The 18881-nt window shown below is 43.8% G+C and overlaps 1 protein-coding gene across 1 annotated transcript; it reads left to right on the forward strand.

Moving 5' to 3' along the window:
* Window positions 1–5: 5 nt before the first annotated feature.
* Window positions 6–11419, forward strand: RBMX2 (RNA binding motif protein X-linked 2). Its single transcript, XM_004064850.4, has 6 exons — window positions 6–105; window positions 330–445; window positions 1878–1929; window positions 7018–7147; window positions 9110–9287; window positions 10121–11419. Exons 1-6 carry the CDS (start codon window positions 101–103, stop codon window positions 10606–10608), a joined length of 969 nt encoding a protein of 322 aa, XP_004064898.1. The 5' UTR covers window positions 6–100; the 3' UTR covers window positions 10609–11419.
* The last annotated feature ends 7462 nt before the right edge of the window (window positions 11420–18881 follow it).

An 18881-nucleotide genomic window follows, 5' to 3' on the forward strand; every position in this document is an offset into this window, starting at 1 on the left:
AGGTCACCGAATCGACTGGCCACTGGCGCCGGGGCCGCGCATGCGCTGCGCTGCCTCTCCTGGGCGCTGATTCCTGAGTGCTGAGCGCGAACCTGAGGAGATGAAGTAAGGCGTCAGCTTCCTTTTGAGGAAGGAGCAGCGGGCCACTGGGGGTGGTCCACCGGGGCTGGTGTGGTAGAGCGTCTGCGGGGCCGAGGGGCGGGAGCGGCGCGGGGACTGGAACAGCTCGTTCCCTAGTTTTGCTCTTCCTCAGCTCCGGCCGGTTCGCACTTACTTGTCTGCTTTTCTGCCTCCCCTCACCGCCCCCCCCCCCCCCCGCCACCGTGAAGCCCTTTAACTAAGGTGAAGCTGATCAACGAGCTGAATGAACGAGAGGTCCAGCTTGGGGTGGCCGATAAGGTGTCCTGGCACTCCGAGTACAAGGACAGCGCCTGGATCTTCCTGGGTGAGGTCCACATCTTTCTTCCGCAGTGCTCTCCAGATTCTCCTGCTCGGTTTCCGACTATTTCGGCATTTTCACCCTTCACTCCTGCTTACATTCATCGCCCACCTTCATATCCATCTGCTGTCTGCTCGGGAATCCGTGTTACATCTGTTTTCTGCCCCATTTTTAGTTTTCCTTCCCTGCCAAATCAGTGCTCATGAGAGTTACTGTTTGCCATTTGCTGTGCTAAGGTTCAGGGACTGTTGTTATTTCTCTCTCACCCTCTGACCCATTATACTGCTGAGGAAATTGGGGTGCAGAGAAGTTAAGGGACTTCCTTAAGGTCACATAGCTAGTAAGCGCCACAGGCAGAACTATAGCATTCTAGAACTCATGGTCTTAGCCACAGCTCCATATTGCTACCACCACCCTCCCCCATTCCCCTTCCCTTCCAGAATTCACTTTGCTCCTCTAGCTCCTGCTTTCTAGTCCATGGCCACATTACCATTACTGTATTCACTTTATATCACAATCAGTAATTGTACAAGTTTGATGCTTCAAAGAGGTTATTGTACCAAACATTGTGCTAAGCACTTTATATACATTGTTTTATTTAACTCTTATAATAATCTTGCGAGTTACATGCTAATATCCCCATCTTACAAATGAGGAAATAAATATTTGGAGGGGGAATTATTCCCTAGGAAATGCTTAACAGTGTCTTTATAACCTTTGTCTATGTGTAGGTGGGGTTAATCATGACATATGTAGACTGATTTTGTATCATAGCTGTACATTTGTGGGTAATGAGCAGATGAATTCAACATGTTTGTGGAAGCAGAGGTTTGTGATGGAGACTATCTGCTTTGTCCATAGGATTTTGGGTACCAGGAGGACTGAGTGATCAGATTAGTTTCGTTAGTGGTGACCCCGACTTCCACTCAAAATTAATCACTCCTTTTCCTGTACTACTGGCACCTTACATGTACTTCTGTCATTGCGTCAGACTTAATTTCTTTCTTTCTTTCTTTTCTTTGAGCTGGAGTTTCACTCTTGTCGCCCAGGCTGGAGTGCAATGGCACGATCTCGGCTCACTACAACCTCTGCCTCCTGGGTTCAAGCGAGTCTCCTGCTTCAGCCTCCTGAGTAGCTGGGATTACAGGTGCCCGCCACCTCACCTGGCTAATTTTTTTTTTGTATTTTTAGTAGAGCCGGGGTTTCGCCATGTTGGACAGGCTGGTCTCGAACACCTGACCTCAGGTGATCCACCCGCCTCAGCCTCCCAAAGTGTTGGGATTACAGGCATGAGCCATGGTGCCCAGCCCAGACTTGATTTCTTTAAGGGCAGGGCCTATTGCTTACTGTTTCCACCCCTAGTGCCTGGCCTAGTGCATGGTACGTAGTAAGCACTTGGTAAATGTTGGTGGAACTGAAATGTGGTTTTCTCTTCTAGGAGGGCTTCCTTATGAACTGACTGAAGGGGACATCATCTGTGTGTTCTCACAGTAAGTGTCCTTTCATTTCCTGCCTCCTGAGTCGACGGAGTACTTTGTTTCTGTAATACATTTTGTGGCATCACGAAAACCACTTATTTTCACTCTAGGCTGAATGGCATCCCTGCATGGGGAGGGCTGGAGCTTCTGTTCTAGATCAGTCCCAGGACATGGTTCTAGAATGTTCTGTGGGAGATCCAAGAGGTTTGTTAATCTGGGAGGGCATCTTGGGGATCCTAGTCTATTTCTGTTGTTTTTCACTGAGGCTTGTTCAGCCTGGGCCTAGACTGGAACAGACTGGACTTCTTGGGCTCTTGCAAACTAGGGGTAACCCATGGTCACAGGGCCCTTCTGGCCCTTACCTGTGTGGCATCATACGATTGGGGCAAAGCACAGAGGAATTGGGGTAAAAAACAGAAGGTCGTAGTTTGCTTTCTTTGTTTCTCGATGAGTGTAAGGTTAGTGAGCAAAGGCAATCTCTGCCTGGAGGCTGAGAATCACAGCCCGAAGGGAACAAGAATGAATAGGAGACCTGTATATATTCTTCATTCTGCTGAGGTGTTAGCAGCAGCATTTCGTGGGAGAGGGTGTTGGCAGCTCATACTGGTAGTAGCAGCTGGTAGGAGAGGGGCTGGGCAGCTGGCCTGCAACCCCAGAGCTAAACAGCACAGTTAGTCCACAGGGCCAGAGGACCTTGGCACAGGTGCAGAGGACCACTACGTTTGGGTTTTGTAGGCCTTGGAAGCATAGTACTGTTTCAGAGAAGTTGGACAGCATGTACAGGTAGCGGACCATGGCAAAAGGGGCTGGCCAAGCGAACACAGGTAGCATACACTGGCAGAGGGATTGCTATGGGACCATCCATGGACAGAGGGCCCTGGCCGAGTGGTTGAGCCACTTATGGGGCAGCAAGACATGGGAAAGGAATTGGGCAATACCCGTGAGAAGAAGGCTGTGATAGAGAACCTGGGCAACCCACACAGGTGGAGGGCCCTGGCAGGGACAAAGATTGCTTCCTCCAACTTCTGGATGTTGGGAAGTTCACAGCAGGTGCAGCCTATAATTTCTACCCCTTTGTGGTACTTCTACTCAGCCTTCCATCTTGGAGCTGTTCTACTTGCATTAAGTAATGATGAGCTAACGTGTGCATGTTTGTTTATTCTAATTATCTATTCTCTATTCTGGTTATGCACGTTGCTCTCCATGAAGATTGCCTTTGCCGCTGATAACAGTGCCTTTCAAAAAACTACTTTGTTGGCTGGGTGCGGTGGCTCACGCCTGTAATCCCAGCACTTTGGGAGGCTGAGGTGGGTGGATCACCTGAGGTCAGGAGTTTGAGACCAGCATGGCCAACATGGGGAAACCCCGTCTCTACTAAAAATACAAAAATTAGCCAGGCATGGTGGTGCGCGCCTGTAATCCCAGCTACTCGGGAGGTTGAGGCAGGAGAATTGCTTGAATCTGGGAGGTGGAGGTTGCAGTGAGCCAGGATCGCGCCATTGCACTCCAGCCTGGGGGACAGAGCAAGACTCCCCCATCTCAAAAAAAAAAAAAAAGAAAAAAGAAAAAAAAAACTACTTTGTTTTCTGATTTTGAAGGTAATATATAGTCATTATAGAGCATTTGGCAAAATAAAGTATAAAGAAGAAAATAGAACATACTCTTAAGGAAAACCTTAATGTTTTGGCATATCTCTTTATCATTTTTAAAAAAATGTTGGACATTATTTCCAATGGTTTGCTATTATGAATTATACTGCAATGTACATTATAGTATATAAATTTTTGTATGCATCCCTCATGGTCTCTTTAGTGAAAGAGGAATATGGATCAATATGTTAGCATTTTAAAGATGTTTTATAAACATTGCCAAATTGCTCTCCAAAAGGTTGTACCAATTTCCACACTCATTAAAATGCCCATTTTTCTGAATCCTGTTTAACAGTGACTATTTTAAAAAATATTTGCCAAAGGGCTTCTCATTATTACTTTGCTTTGCCTTTATTTCATCATCAGTGAGGTTGAACATCTGTTTATAGATTTGCAGCCCATTATTTTTCTTTGTAAATTGTCTATTCATATCCTTTGCCAACTTTTTTCTACAAGTATTTTCCTTATTTTCTTGTTGATTTTACATGAGCCCTTCATGTATGAAGGATATTAACTCTTTGCTGTAGTACTTTGTTGTGTATTGTATTACAGGTTGAATATCCCTTATCCAAAATGCTTGGGGCCAGGCACGGTGGCTCACGCCTGTAATCCTAGCACATTGGGAGGCCGAGGCAGGTGGATTGCCTGAGCTCAGGAGTTTGAGACCAGCCTGGGCCATGTGGTGAAACCCCATCTCTACTAAAATACAAAAAGTAGCCAGGTGTGGTGGTGGGTGCCTGTAGTCCCAGCTACTCTGGAGGCCAAGGCAGGAGAATCACTTGAATCGGGAAGGTGGAGGTTGCAGTGAGCTGAGATAGTACCATTGCACTCCAGCCTGGGCAACACAGTGAGACTCTGTCTCCAAAAAAAAAAAAAAAAAAAAAAAAAATGCTTGGGACCAGAGGACCAGAAGTGTTTCCAATTTGCATAAATGTAATGAGCTATCTTGGGGCTGGGACCCAGATCTAAACATAAAATTCATTTATGTTTCATATACACCTTATACACATAGACTGAGGGTAATTTTATACCCTCAATATTTTCAGTAATTTTGTGTGTGAAACAAAGTTTGTGTACATTGAACCATCAGAAATTAAAGGTGTCAGATATGGAATTTTCCACTTGTGATACCATGTTGGTGCTCAAAATGTTTCAGACTTTGGAGCATTTTGAATTTTGGATTTTCAGATTAGGGATGCTCAGCCTGTACTATGGACTTATTTTTTCTTAATTTGATATGTTATACTTATCATTATTCTTTCTTGATGCTCAAATTTTCCCTATTTGAGGGTCAACATGAGTTCCTTCAAGCCAGTGCCTGTATTCTTTTTTTTTTTTTAATTCTTGTTTTGAAATAATTTCAGGCTTAATACAGACAAGAACATTATAAAATGGTATAAAGAATACCTGTATCTCCTTCACCCAGATCCCCCAGCTGTTAGCATTTTAATTTAGTTGATTGTTCTGAGACAGGGCCTTGCTCTGACACCCAGGCTGGAGTGCAGTGTTAAGACCATAGCTCACTGTAGCCTTGAGCTCTTGGGCTACTGTCATATGTAATCTACAGAAAGGTAGTGTTACTTCCTTTTTTCATTTCTTGTATCTGTTTTATCTAATTGCATTGGCCTATACCTCCAATTTAGTATTAAATAGTTCCTAAACTTAGTTGAATTGGCTCTAGTATTTCTCATTAAGTAGGATGCTGGATTTTGGGCTGAAGTGTATGTACGTGATTATGTAACATATCTATCAATTCCTATTTTATTTTTATGACTTTATTTTTAAATTTATAAACCTCTAACTTACCTGAAATTTATCTTTTTGTAAGGAGTAAGGTAGTTTGTTTTTCTAATGTTTTTTCTTTTTTGAAACAGGGTCTCACTCTCTTGCTCAGGTTTGGAGTGCAGTGGCATGATCCTAGCTCACTGCAGCCTCGAACTCCTGGGCTCAAGTGATCTGCCCCACGCACCCTCCTGAATGGCTGGGACTACAGGTGCACACTATGCCTGGCTAATTAAAAAAAATTTTTTTTGTAGAGACAGGGGTCTGGCCGTATTGTCCAGGCTGGTCTCAAACTCCTGGCATCAAGTGATCCTATGGCCTCGGCTTCCCAAAGTGCTGGTATTATGCACGTGAGCCACCGTGCCTGATCTTTTTTTTCTATTTCCTTTTTGTTTTCCTATTTCTATCTTCCTTTTTGTTTGTTTGCTTTTTTTAGAGACAGGGTCTTGTTCTGTTGCCCAGGCTGGTCTCGAACTACTGGCCTCAATCCTCCTGCCTCCCAAAGTGCTGGTATTACAGGTGTGAGCCACCATGCCTGGCCTTTTTTTTTTCTATTTAATTCTGCCTTCTTGTTTGTTTGTTTGTTTGTTTTAGAGACAGGATCTTGTTCTGTTGCCCAGGCTGGTCTTGAACTGCTGGCCTCAAACAACCCTCCCACCTTGGCCTCCCAAAATGCTGGGATTACAGGCATGAGCCACCATGCCGAGCCTAATTTCTGCTTTTATCTCTATTAACTGCCATCTGCTTTCATTAGGTTTGCTTTCTTCCTTTATGTTCATCCTTTCTCTTCACAATAAAATTCTTCTAAAATTACAAATTTTCCTGAGTATGACGTTAGCCACATTTCATAAGTGTTGGTATATATTCTTATTTTTGCTATTTTCTAAATAGTCTGCCATTTATTTTTTTTTAATTTTGCTTCGTCTTCTCTTTCATGCTGTTGTTTGGAGAGTAGCTTTCAAGTTCTAGTTAGGTAACATTTTTTTTATTTAAAATATAATTTCCAGCTTTTTAACATTATAACTGGAAACATGGTCTGTTCTGTTTTTTGTAGTATAATTATTGAGGTTTACATTGAGACCTAATCCATAGTCAATTTTAATACATGCTTCATGGATTCTTGAAAATGTCATCTTGTAGGATTCAAAGATATCTATGTATCTAATAGTCCTACATTAATATTTGTTATTATAACAGAGTAATTATGTATATTAATTAATCTGATTTTAGTTTATTTCTGTCCACTTTGTGCGTGATAAACTTCAAAGTGATGTGTTAAATTCTCCCATAACTTTCTCTATTAGTTTCTTTTTGCATTTCGAATAGCTTTTTTAATTAACATTTTTGATTTCTTAATTGGCTCATAACGTTTTCCTGGCTTATACCTTTGTTGTGTATTTAGGCCTTTTTCAGTGTAAAATAATCTTCTTAGTCTCATGTGATATTTTTATTTTGGCCTTGAATTAGTCTTTGCTCTGGATATTGCCACCCATTTTTTAATTGGGGGTCCCTGTTCTTGTCTGACTTTTTCTTTGCAACCTTTCTATGTCATCTTGTTCTAGATGCATCTCTTGTATACACTATATTATTTGAATTTTGTTTTATTACCTTATCTGCATGTTTTTGCCTTTTAAGTCAACAGTGTCTTACTCTTTTATAAAATAAATAGATATGGGGAGATTGTTAACATTAATCTCGTGCGGGACAAGAAAACTGGGAAATCCAAAGGATTCTGTTTCCTCTGCTATGAAGACCAGAGGAGCACAATTCTGGCCGTCGACAATTTTAATGGGATCAAGGTGAGTGTGCTTATTAAGCAGGTTGGTTGGACTTTTTTCCCATGTATAGGGGTTTCGTTTTCTACCTGGTTCCCGCAGACACAAGGGCAGCACTTGTGAGCTTGGTGTGTTGCGGGGGCTGCAGAGATGTGGAGACACTGGTCAAGAAGAGATTCCAGGAAATAATTCTGTTGGCTCATGGTCCTGCAGGACTTGCTTCTTTTCCCCATCTGTTAACAAACCATCTCCCCAGGAGCATAGGCACCAGGCCTGCCTCTCATCCAGGCCTCTGTTTTTCACCTTTCTTTTTTTATTGTCTACTGTCATCTCTGGTGTACTGGAGGATGAAGAGACTAGCAAACATTGCTCTTCCATATTGTCGTGTGTTGGGGGTTTTGGGCTTCATCATGGCCTCATAATCTAGTACATAGCCATGTATGTCTGTCATATATCTCCAGTGACCTAGCATATTGGGCCCTAGAAATTCTCTAGTTAAAATCTGATGGCAGATTCTACAAAAGTAATTTCATCCTGAAGTTTTCTCCCCCCAGTTCCCTCTCATTTCCACTGTCATAAGTGAGGCACTGAGTTCTTAGAAGGAGATAGCGCAAGTCAGGCTTATTGATGCTCCATGTGGTTGCTGCACTCATTTAGGAAAAGAGCTGCAGTTGAAATGAACAGTGTCACAGAGTTGGTGGGGGGAGGCTTGAGTTGGAGAGTTTGTCGCTGATTCACGAGTATGGAATAGCTGGAGATTATAGAACAGAGTGGAACAAGGTTCTAGGCTTGATGTTTAAGGAAGCCAGCAGTCGGAGGGCGTCACTGTAAAAGGAAGGTTTTCCAAAGTGTTTCAAAATGGAGAAGAGGATACATGACAGAAGCCACTCAGGCTTCAAGGTAAAAATAAAAATCTGCTCTTGTATTGGAACAATAAAAGCCAAACTTTAAATTTTGGATGACTTTGCCTAGGGAGTAAGTCTGTATCTGCCTAAAAATAGAATATTTTTATTTTAAGTGAGGTGTTAATTTTTTGGGGGGTGGGGGAGGGGGACAGGGTCTCACTCTGTTGCCCTGGTTGGAGTGCAGTGGCGTGGTCTTGGATCACCACAACCTCTGTTGCCTGGGTTCAAGTGATTCTCCTGTCTCAGCCTCCTGAGTAGCTGGAATTACAGGTGTGCACCACCATGCCTGGCAAATTTTTGTATTTTTAGTAGAGATGGGGTTTCACCATATTGGCCAGGCTGGTCTCGTACTTCTGACCTCAAGTGATCCACCCGCTTTGGCCTCCTAAAGTGCTGGGATTACAGGTGTGAGCCACTGCGCCTGGCCAGAGGGGTTAATATTTTGTTGTTGTTCATCTGGAGAGATGTGATTCGTTGTGCAAGAATCAGTGTGAGCTGATTGTTCCAGTATGGTGGGGCTAGAGCAAGGTGTGAGGGCTTAAGAAAAAAGCAAGTGCCCTTTTCTTGATTCCTTTCTGCCTCCAAACTGTTGGTCTGACTTTGCCTCCTAATTACTGGGTGGAGAAAGCAGTTGTAGCATTAAGCTAGATTTCAAGAATTCCTTCTAGGTGCCAGACCTTCCTAGGGTATGTTTCACTGTAAACTTAGGTTACAGATCAAGGGTAATTCATTGTGCATCTAAATCTCAGTCTTCCCTGATGCTTGTGCTTTGAGGTAGTTTTCCTAGTCTTTTTCATTTTATGGCACATACAGAACATGAAGATATTTGTATGCTGCCCCAGAGTAAAGTGAAGAGGCTGCTGGTACAACTGCCCCAGGCCTCATCTGGCTGCACTGAGAGCTGAGTGTATTAAGTGTACATGCTATGACACACCAGTTGGACAGGTCTGCTTTAGTGACAGAATTTAACAAGAAGGTAAAGGATGTAGTTCAAATCATGGTTCTCTGTAGCTTGTGTTCAAATAGTTTGACAGTTTGGTATGAGGGCTGTCTTCACTGAAGCATCGCCTGTCTTGCTTAGATCAAAGGAAGAACTATCCGAGTGGATCATGTGTCTAACTATCGGGCTCCTAAGGACTCAGAAGAAATGGATGATGTGACCAGGCAGCTCCAGGAGAAGGGCTGTGGGGCTCATACCCCCTCACCAAGTTTGTCTGAGAGCTCTGAAGATGAAAAACCAACAAAAAAGCACAAAAAAGGTAAAGCATTAAGACTTAAGATTCTGGGTGGCCTTAATGTCTGCGCTTCCTTGCATTCACTGATAGTTGATAATCAACTCAAGTGTGAAAGGGGAAGGTGTGGGGAAGCATAGTTTAATTGGGAAAGCAGGGAGTATCAGTGGAAGGCTGGTGCTATGGGCAGAATTGTGTCTCTCCCCAAGTTAATATGGTGAAATCCTAACCCTCAGCACCTCAGAATGCGACTGTATTTGGAGATAAGGTCTTTGAAGAGGTAACTCAGGATGGGAATTACCTTGTACAGCCACTTGACATATCAAAGGTGACAGACATCCAAGTTGGCTTCTCGGAGGCACTCTCCTGGAGGCCTAGACAGTGGCTGCTTCATGCTGCTGCCAAGGTTGTTCTCCTTATGCACATTCCCCACCTCTTAGCATGTGAAAGTTGCTGTCGCCCAGGCTGGAGTGCAGTGGCACGATCTTGGCTCACTGCAAGCTCCGCCTCCCGAGTTCATGCCATTCTCCTGCCTCAGCCTTCTGAGTAGCTGGGACTAGAAGCACCTGCCACCACACCCGGCTAATTTTTTTTTTTTTTTTTTTTTTAGTAGAGACGGGGTTTCACCGTGTTAGCCAGGATGGTCTTGATCTCCTGACCTCGTGATCCGCCCGTCTCGGCCTCCCAAAGTGCTGGGATTACAGGCGTGAACCACCGCACCCGGCTGTGAATGTTTTTGAACTGTAGCACCTGTGGTTGATGTAACGTATTCAGAAAAGAAAGGTGCTTTTTTTTTTTTTAAGGGAGTTCTTTACTTTTTTCCCTTTTCTTATTTACTGCTTCTTTCTTTTATCCTCCAGACAAAAAGGAAAAAAAGAAAAAAAAGAAAGAAAAAGAGAAAGCCGACCGTGAGGTACAGGCAGAGCAACCATCCTCTTCGTCACCCAGACGCAAGACAGTAAAGGAAAAGGATGACCCTGGCCCTAAGAAGCACAGCAGCAAGAACTCAGAGAGAGCTCAGAAGTCAGAGCCCAGGGAGGGGCAGAAGCTCCCCAAATCCAGGACGGCCTACTCTGGTGGAGCAGAGGACCTAGAGAGGGAGCTGAAGAAGGAGAAACCCAAGCACGAGCACAAGTCCTCAAGCAGGAGGGAGGCAAGAGAAGAAAAGGCCAGGATTAGGGACAGAGGGCGGAGCTCAGATGCACATTCTAGCTGGTACAGTGGGCGTTCTGAAGGGCATAGTCATAGAAGTAGAAGTAGGAGCCGAGATAAATCCCATAGGCATAAAAGGGCCCGGCGCTCCCGGGAGCGGGAGTCTTCGAATCCCAGTGACCGTTGGCGTCACTGAAGACTTCAGCTGCACAGTAGATTTGGAAATAATTATGTTTTTTAAATGCAGTCAAATTCAGTTGGGTGGTTACTATTTTTGTATCTAAAACTTCTGGGGCTGGATTCTTTTAATCCCTTGACTATTTAGAGTCATTGGGAGGGCTGCAGTTTCAACAGCTAGATATCCTGGATATTCTTTGCACCATCCATTGTCCCTGTACCAGAGTATGTATCCTGAACTTTGGTTCATAAATATGGGTCTTGAACCCATAGACCCCAGTTGAAGATGGAATTTTCAGGAAAGGGAAAATACTAGATAATTCTAGAATTCTAGTCTTCTTGTTAGATGTTTATAGCCCAGCATCTTGGGACCTTTCCAGTTACTAGGTTTGGACAGCTTGATGTGAACGAATGGGATAGGATTTTTAAAATCAGCCAGCTCCATGCCCAAACCCTCCTGTTTGCAGAACTTTTTAATGTCTTTTCTTTTTCATTAAAACTTTTTTGTTTGATATGCCTCTTTCCACATTTTTTCCTTGCAATGTATTTATTATTTATTTGTATTTAGGTGAAATTCACATAACAAAGTTAACCATTTTAAAGGGAACAATTCAGTGGCATTTGGTACTGAACATCCACAGTGTTGTGTAACCATTGCCTCTGTCTAGTTCCAAAACATTTTTTATCATCCCCAAATGAAACCCTGTACCCATTAAACAAGAACTCCCCGTTTCCTCCCTCCTCCCTGTCCCTAGCAACCACCAATCGTCTTCCTGTTTATGGGTTTGCCTATTCTGGATCTTTCATAAAAATGGAATTATACAATTGTGGCCTTTTGTGTCTGGCTTCTTTCACTTAGTGTAGTGGTTTTTTTTTCTTTTTTTTTTTTTTTTAATTTGAGATGGAGTCTCACTCTGTCGCCCAGACTGGTGTGCATTGGTGCAATCTCAGCTCACTGCAACCTTTGCCTCCTGGGTTCAAGCCATTCTCCTGCCTCAACCTCCCGAGTAGCTGGGATTACAGGCGTGCACCACCACACCTAGCTTATTTTTGTATTTTAGTAGAGATGGGGTTTCACCATGTTGGCCGGGCTGGTCTTGAGCTCCTGACCTCAAGTGATCTGCCTGCCTTGGCCTCCCAAAGTTCTGGGATTACAGGCGTGTGCCACCACACCTGGCCTAATGTAGTGTTTTTGAGGTCCATCCACATTGTAGCATGTATCAGTACTTCATTCCTTTTTATGGCTGTATCATATCCCATTGTATTGATAGAGCACATTTTGTTTATGCACTCCTCAGTGAGTGGACATGTGGGTTGTTTCTACTTTTTGGCTAGCCAGCTTCCTTTTTGTATTCCAGACATACCAGGCTACCTTTTAGCCTTTGTCCTCTTTTCAAGTAGCCACTGTTGCTGGGATGGGAACCCTTTGTCATCTTCATTGTCTGTCCTGGTCTGCCTGGCAGTTCCTTCTTATTTTGAGTTTTAGCTTTCTCCTTTATCTATCAGTCTCTTAACGAGTTTGGTAGGAACTAGGTCACAGGACCTTTAATAAATACTCCCTGGTAAATTATTAAAGTTTGAATTTCTGACCCTGCAAAATGAAAGACCAGAGCTTTAATAGTGAGTGCACTAGGTTGGACTTCCCTTTGTGTTAATTTGGACCCTCGGTTAGACATGCAGGAGAGTTGGAGAGTTTGTGGGGGATGTAGTGGGGGAGGGTCGAGGAGTCTGGGAAAGCTGTCAGACTATGATACAGATCTAACCTCTGGAGAAGAAATAGGAAGGAAGGGTGGGTAGGAAAAGTCTTGTGCAGTTCTAAGATGGTTTCAGCTAGACCAAAGTGAGTTGAGCCAGAGTCACCTGTCAGAGGAGCCCTGCTACATCAGCCATCATAAGCAGTTCATGCTATTGCCTCGGCCTCCATCTCAGCCATCGTGGCTGCTGTGCTCATGCACCCATTATGCCATTGCTGTGGTAGCCAGTGACAAAGGCCCATGAACCGGGTTAAGTCATTTCGTCTGCTTGCTTTTATATGTGGCAGGGAATTGGATCACACAATTGTGGGGGCTGGTTAGGCAAGCCTAAAATTCGTGAAACAAGAGCTGACACTGGTGGGATTTCTTCAGGGAAATCTGTTTTCCTCTTGAGGCTTTCAACTGATTGGTTGAGGCCCACCCACAGTATCAGTGGTAATCATTACTTAACTGATCGTAGATGTTAACCAAATCTACAAAATCCACTGCTCCCCCGTTATCAATGGGATACGTTCCAAGACCCCCAGTGGATGCCTGAAACTGGCTAATGCTGAACCCTACATATACTATGTTTTTTCTGTACATATATATGATAAAGTTTAAATTATAAATGAGGTACAGTAACAACAATAACAGTAAAACAACAGTTATAACAATATACTGTAATAAAAGTCATGTGAATGTGGTGTTTCTCAAAATATCTCACGTATGTGATATTTTCCGACAACGGTTAACCACAGGTAACCGAAACCACAGATAAGGGGGGATTACTGTACCTTCACAGCAACACCGAGTAGCGTTTGATTGAGCAACTGCGTACTATAACCTATGCCGAGTTGACACACAACAGTAACCATCACAGTTTACTATCTTGTCTGTGGAGGGGTTCGGGGGAGCAGCTTCAGAGGTTTCCACATGGCCTTCCTCACTATGACAGCTCTCACTCCAATAGACCAAGGAGCCATGGGGGCATTCATTACTCCTACTGCCAGGTCAATTCCAGTTACACACTTAGGGCTAGGAAATGACCACTGGCTGGGTCAGCAGCAGGCCCACTGTGAATCCTGTTTTGGCCAGAACTTCAGTTATCACTTGGCCTCCATAAGCCCCCAGTCTAACCAGGGCCGTGATGATGCTTCCTGTCTCTAGGTATCAGTCAACTTAGATCTTGGGTCCAGTGTTCCCCCAAATGTTTGAGTATTCTCTCCGCAGTGTACATATACCCAAGTAAGTGGCTGTAGGTCCCTTTGGGGAAGTACTGGGCAAATCATTGCATACTCACCATTGTCCTTCCCAGGGATCCAGCCACCTCTTTCCAGACCTGAAAACTGGCTGAAGTATGGCAGCTAAGCAAGAAAGTAGGACTTTTTATTGGGGGAAGCTCCCTTAGCCTCCTGCTCCTCCACTCCTCTTCAGCTTGTAGATAGGGAGCAACACGCTTTTTGACTGTTGCTCCTAGGGACACCATGTTCCATTAGCCATCTCCAGAACTCCCTGAAGGTAAAGCCCCCATGGCTGTCCTTCAGACCTTGTGGTTCGCTCTGGTATTTGTGGCCTCCTGCCTTCTGGAAGTTAAGCACCTCTGTCTGGTGTCTCTTACTCTGGGGCCCCATCATCCCCTTTGACACTGATGAGCACAGCTGTGTGATGGTCTCTCACTGTCAGCCTTGGCGTGCAGAGGTGGGCACCTCTGAACTTAATGATGCTGGTGTCCCTCTCACCAGTGCCTTCCTGCTGACCTCAGTGCATGAGGTCTCCCCTGCCCCCCCATGGAATACTGTCTTCTGGTGGGCTTTTGACTTCATGTAATCTGTCCACCCCAGCATGCCCACTTCCCTTCATTCCTTCCTCTGCCATCTGCCAGGGCAGCTCAGGTGTTTCTACTTGGCCCAGCATTGGCCATTGCTTTCACTGGGCCTTTGAGATCCATCTTATTAGAGGCTGCTCACCCACTGTGGGCCTTGCAAGGAGGTTAAATTGTATATCCTGAGAAAGGGCTCCCAAGTCTGAAGTTTTGCTTTTCTGGCTCTCTTGATATAGTACCTGTGAAATCCAAACCCAATACTTCCTTGACTTCTGCTAGCCTATGCCAGCTAATTTTTGCAGCTCTTTGGTGTATGCTCCCTCCTTTATTAGGGCCAGTACTTTCTTAGGCAGTTTCTGCTGGGATTAAACCCTAGTTACCAGTTTAGTAACCAGAGAGAGAGAGGGGCTGGGGACAGCTGTGAGTGAGGCACTGGTTGCCTAGTGTGGGGAGCAGCGTCTGCAGCATCTTCTGGCACAGGGGAAGTGCTAGCTCTTAGTAGGGAAGAGTGGGCCCCTCTGCAAACTGACATCTGAACCAGTGTGTTTGCAGAGCCAGCACCCTCAGAGGCGTCTGCCAGATGTTCCCATCCCAAGTCTTTCCAACCACATGAAGTCTTGTGGCCCTGACTTCAGCAGAATGGATCTGCTGTGTAATAAATATTGACCGTTACATCTCTCTGGACTTGGGCAACTTGATCACATCTTCTCTTTGGCTCAGCCATATCCATTCCTCCACTGCAGGAGATCAGGGCCTCTTTGTAAGCTCCATGGAAGCCCTTTGGCTCTCACGAAACAGCGTTTAGTTGCTTGTTAACTGTCACCCATTTCTCATTACCTGTTGCAGGACATCAAGACAATTTAATAATACTCTTAACTTATCTAGCCATTTCCACTGTCTTTGCAGGCCTTATCCCTCCCAGATTTTCAAAAGTCTGAGCCAGGATACCTGCAAGGCCATTCTCCCAGTTTTCCCAGGTTATCTCCACAGAAATCTTTAGCAGTTGGACTACCACCCTGTGCCAGTGTCCATTTTACCAAGCAGGCAGCGAAGCCATCCCAGAACCCCATCTCGCTATTGCCTGTGTTCTTGGACCACCACCAGGACCATTTGTGTTAGTTTGGGTTCTCTGAAAGGCAGATGCGAAGATGAGATTAGATGTATGAGAGATTTACCAGGGGAAACTCCCATAGGGAAAATGGGGAGGGAGTCAGAGAGAGCCTAGATAGATGCACATCTAACCCCTGTGGAGGACAGAGAGAAGGAAGGGTGGGTAGGAAAAGTCTTAGACTGCGGGGTGCAGTTCTCAAATTTGTTTTTATTTTGTTTCATTGTAAATTGACAAATTATAATTGTACGTATGGGGTACAAAATGATGTTACGATTTGTGAATCATAACACCATTTGTGGAATGAATACATCAAGCCAATATTCAAGTGATGCAGTTCTAAGGAGGTTTCAGCAAAACAAATGTGTTTCTCAGGAGGGACGGTTCACCACGGGCCCTGAGCGCCCCTGCATGTTCTTGGTGAGTATCTTAAACTAATGCGGAACCATTGCTGCAGATAGTCACTGTAAGGAATTTAAAATTGTATTAGTCTTGTTCAGACTGCTATGTAACAGATATTGACTGTTACATCTCCCTGGACTTGGGCAACTTGATCACATCTTCTCTTTGGCTCAGCCATATCTATTCCTCCACTGCAGGCTTCAGAAGCAATGGTAGGCCTGTGACCAACAAATGACCCCATGTGGGCTATGAGCCTACATGGAGAATAAACACCCACTAGTCCTGAGAAACTTCAGATAAGAAAGGGAGTGTGCTGTGGAACTTCTCAAACCTCGAGAATCTGGCCAGTTCTCTAGGTTTCAGAACATCCTGAGACACACAAAGTAAAACCTTAAGCATTATTGATTAAACTTTCAGAGCTGCACATTTGCACGTTAGCTGTTAATTTTAGCTAGGGTGAGCAACACCCTTGTTGACTATTGCTCCTAGGGACACCATGTTCCATTAGCCATCCCCAGAACTCCCTGAAGGTAAAGCCCCCGTGGCTGTCCTTCAGACCTTGTGGTTCGCTCTGGTAATATAAGCTGGCACCCTCCAATTGCTCTCTGAAGTCTCACTCATGGAGTGGACACACTGCCGGGGACCTGTTCCAACTAGGACTCCAGATGGCTGTATCCAGGACTTCCCAGCACTGCTTGATCTGGGTGTAGGTATTCTCCCCAGTTTGTTGAAAAAAACAAACAAAAAAAACCGTATTTTCCTTTACTTTTCCCTTTTCTCCTACTTTAGCTTTTGCTAAGTTAACTATTATACTCTTTTGTTATGTTGATCATTAAACTTTTAACTGCATTTGAGTGTAATATTGCAGTTTCTTTTGCTCGTGAATCCTCAAACCCAAAATGATGAAAGTAAAACTTTCAGCAAAACAGCCACATAGGCAACCAAGTAGGGCAAGGTGACCGCAGTGTGACTACTATTTAACTGTTCACTTCCCAGGGGAGGGGCATTGGCCACTTTGCTCATTACCCAAAAAGTCCTGAGCCCCTTGATCCTAGGTTCCTCAGCTGTGATTCAACTGCCTGTATGCGTAGCGTCCATCTGAGCCTGTTGCATTGTCCCGTGGCACTTGGGGGCAGGGGAACTGGAAAAACCATACTGATGCTCATGTTGCTTGCTGTGTTGTAATAAACTGTCTTGTTTGAACCCATTAAATTTCACTGTCTACGTTCTACACCTATGATGAAGAAATGGCAGGTTTTTTCCTGGTCATTCTCTATGAGATGGGGGCTCTTCCTTGACAGCATCCCTGACCCAAAGTCACGCGTTAGGGGAGTCCTTTGATTCATAGAAATGGCCTGACTTAGTGTCTCTGCCACACCAAGAGATACCTGTAGAAAGTTTGGTTTTGGTGAAAATAGAGTGATGCATGGTGAGTTTCAGCCACGTTGGATTTCAGCTGCAGTAGTGTTGAATTTCAGAGCTCAGTGGTCAGCTACGCTCCCTGCAGTCAGAGGTCTGAGGGGCACAGATATATCTTGCTCTAGGCCCAGCCTGAAACAACTCACTAGTCATTGACTTTAATTAACCTTTGGGAACAGTGAATGTTTACTTGTTCCTTTCATGAGTTGACTTCACAGAGGACATTTGGAATTCATTAGTGGACAAATTGCTAGTGACCTCAAACCTAAACAGCCACATTGAGTGAAGTGCTCATGAAGAATGCTTTTTAGTTCTTAGCATATCAATTTTTTTTTTGATGTGGCCTAATTAACACCTGAATCTGTCAGTCTCTTTTTTTGTTTGTTTTTGTTTTTGTTTTTTGCTTCCTCTAACGTATTGAGGCATGTACCTAGTAAGTACCTGTCTTGGTAGTTTATGGACTCATGAATCCTAAGTTGGAAATAATCCTTATCTGGTACAGGCCATTCCTTCTGTAAACATGTTTTGAAGCTCTTTGAAAGAAGTAACGTGGTCATCATCTAAATGGGTATTCTAATGAAGTGGAAAGTGCTCCCCATGGTGCTGTTATGACCAAAGAATAAAGTCAAGCATTTCCTGGTGTCTTTTATCTGAAAATGTAAACTTAGAAGATATAATTTGAGGAGTGACTATTTGCACTATGAATGATTTAACCTAGACTTCTTCCTTAACTCAATAAGTGGCCCCTGAGTTTTGCAAGTGTTACTGGAAACAGCACAAAATAGATGATAAGAGCAGGTCATATTTTTCAACAGGAAATAATGAACAATTACATTTGTGATAAGCATTTCGTATTCTGTAGCTGAAGGATGATCAATAGTAAGTCATCAAAGATACATTGGTCCCTAGATGGATCATTCAAAATACTGAAGTTATGTGTCAGGGGCTATAAAGTGGCAAAACCATAGGACACATGTGAATTGTGTTACTCTAAACTATATGCTTGTCATACAGATGTATAGCCATTGTAATGTGTATTTAATCTCAAAACAATTCGCTCTCTAAAATGAACATCAGTCAAAAATTTGGTTCCTTTTTGTTGGCTTAGAATTTAAAAGATTACTTTGGGGATGATTGAAGATGACCTAGCCTCTTTAAAGAAGCTGTTCAAAGAAGCCTGAATGAATGTTTTCTTTTTTTAAAAAATTTTTATTTCCATAGGTTTTTGGGAAACAGGTGGTATTTGGTTACATGAGTAAGTTCTTTAGTGGTGATTTGTGAGATTTTGGTGCATCCATCACCTGAGCAGTACACACTGAACCCAATTTGTAGTCTTTTATTCCACATCCCCCTTCCACCCTTTCCCCTGAGTCCCCCAAGTCCATTGTATCATTCTTACGCCTTTGCATCCTCATAGCCTAGCTCCCACTTACAAGTGAGAACTTAGGATGTTTGGTTTTCCATTGCTGAGTTACTTCACTTAGAATAATAGTCTCCAGTTCCATCCAGGCTGCTGCAAATGCCATTAATTCGTTCCTTTTTATGGCTGAGTAGTATTCCATCATATGTATATATATATCTCGCAGTTTCTTTATCCACTCGTTGATTGATGGGCATTTGGGCTGGTTCCGTATTTTTGCAATTGCGAATTGTGCTGCTATAAATATGCGTGTGCAAGTATCTTTTTCGTATAATGACTTCTTTTCCTCTGGGTTTTTTCTCATGCCTCATGTGAACCTGAGGCATTTGATGTCATTCCATTCACTTTAGGCTGGGATTAGGATTTGTTTAAGAAATGATATTGG

Source organism: Gorilla gorilla, chromosome X (assembly GCF_029281585.2).
Source record: "Gorilla gorilla gorilla isolate KB3781 chromosome X, NHGRI_mGorGor1-v2.1_pri, whole genome shotgun sequence".
NCBI classification, from domain to species: domain Eukaryota; kingdom Metazoa; phylum Chordata; class Mammalia; order Primates; family Hominidae; genus Gorilla; species Gorilla gorilla.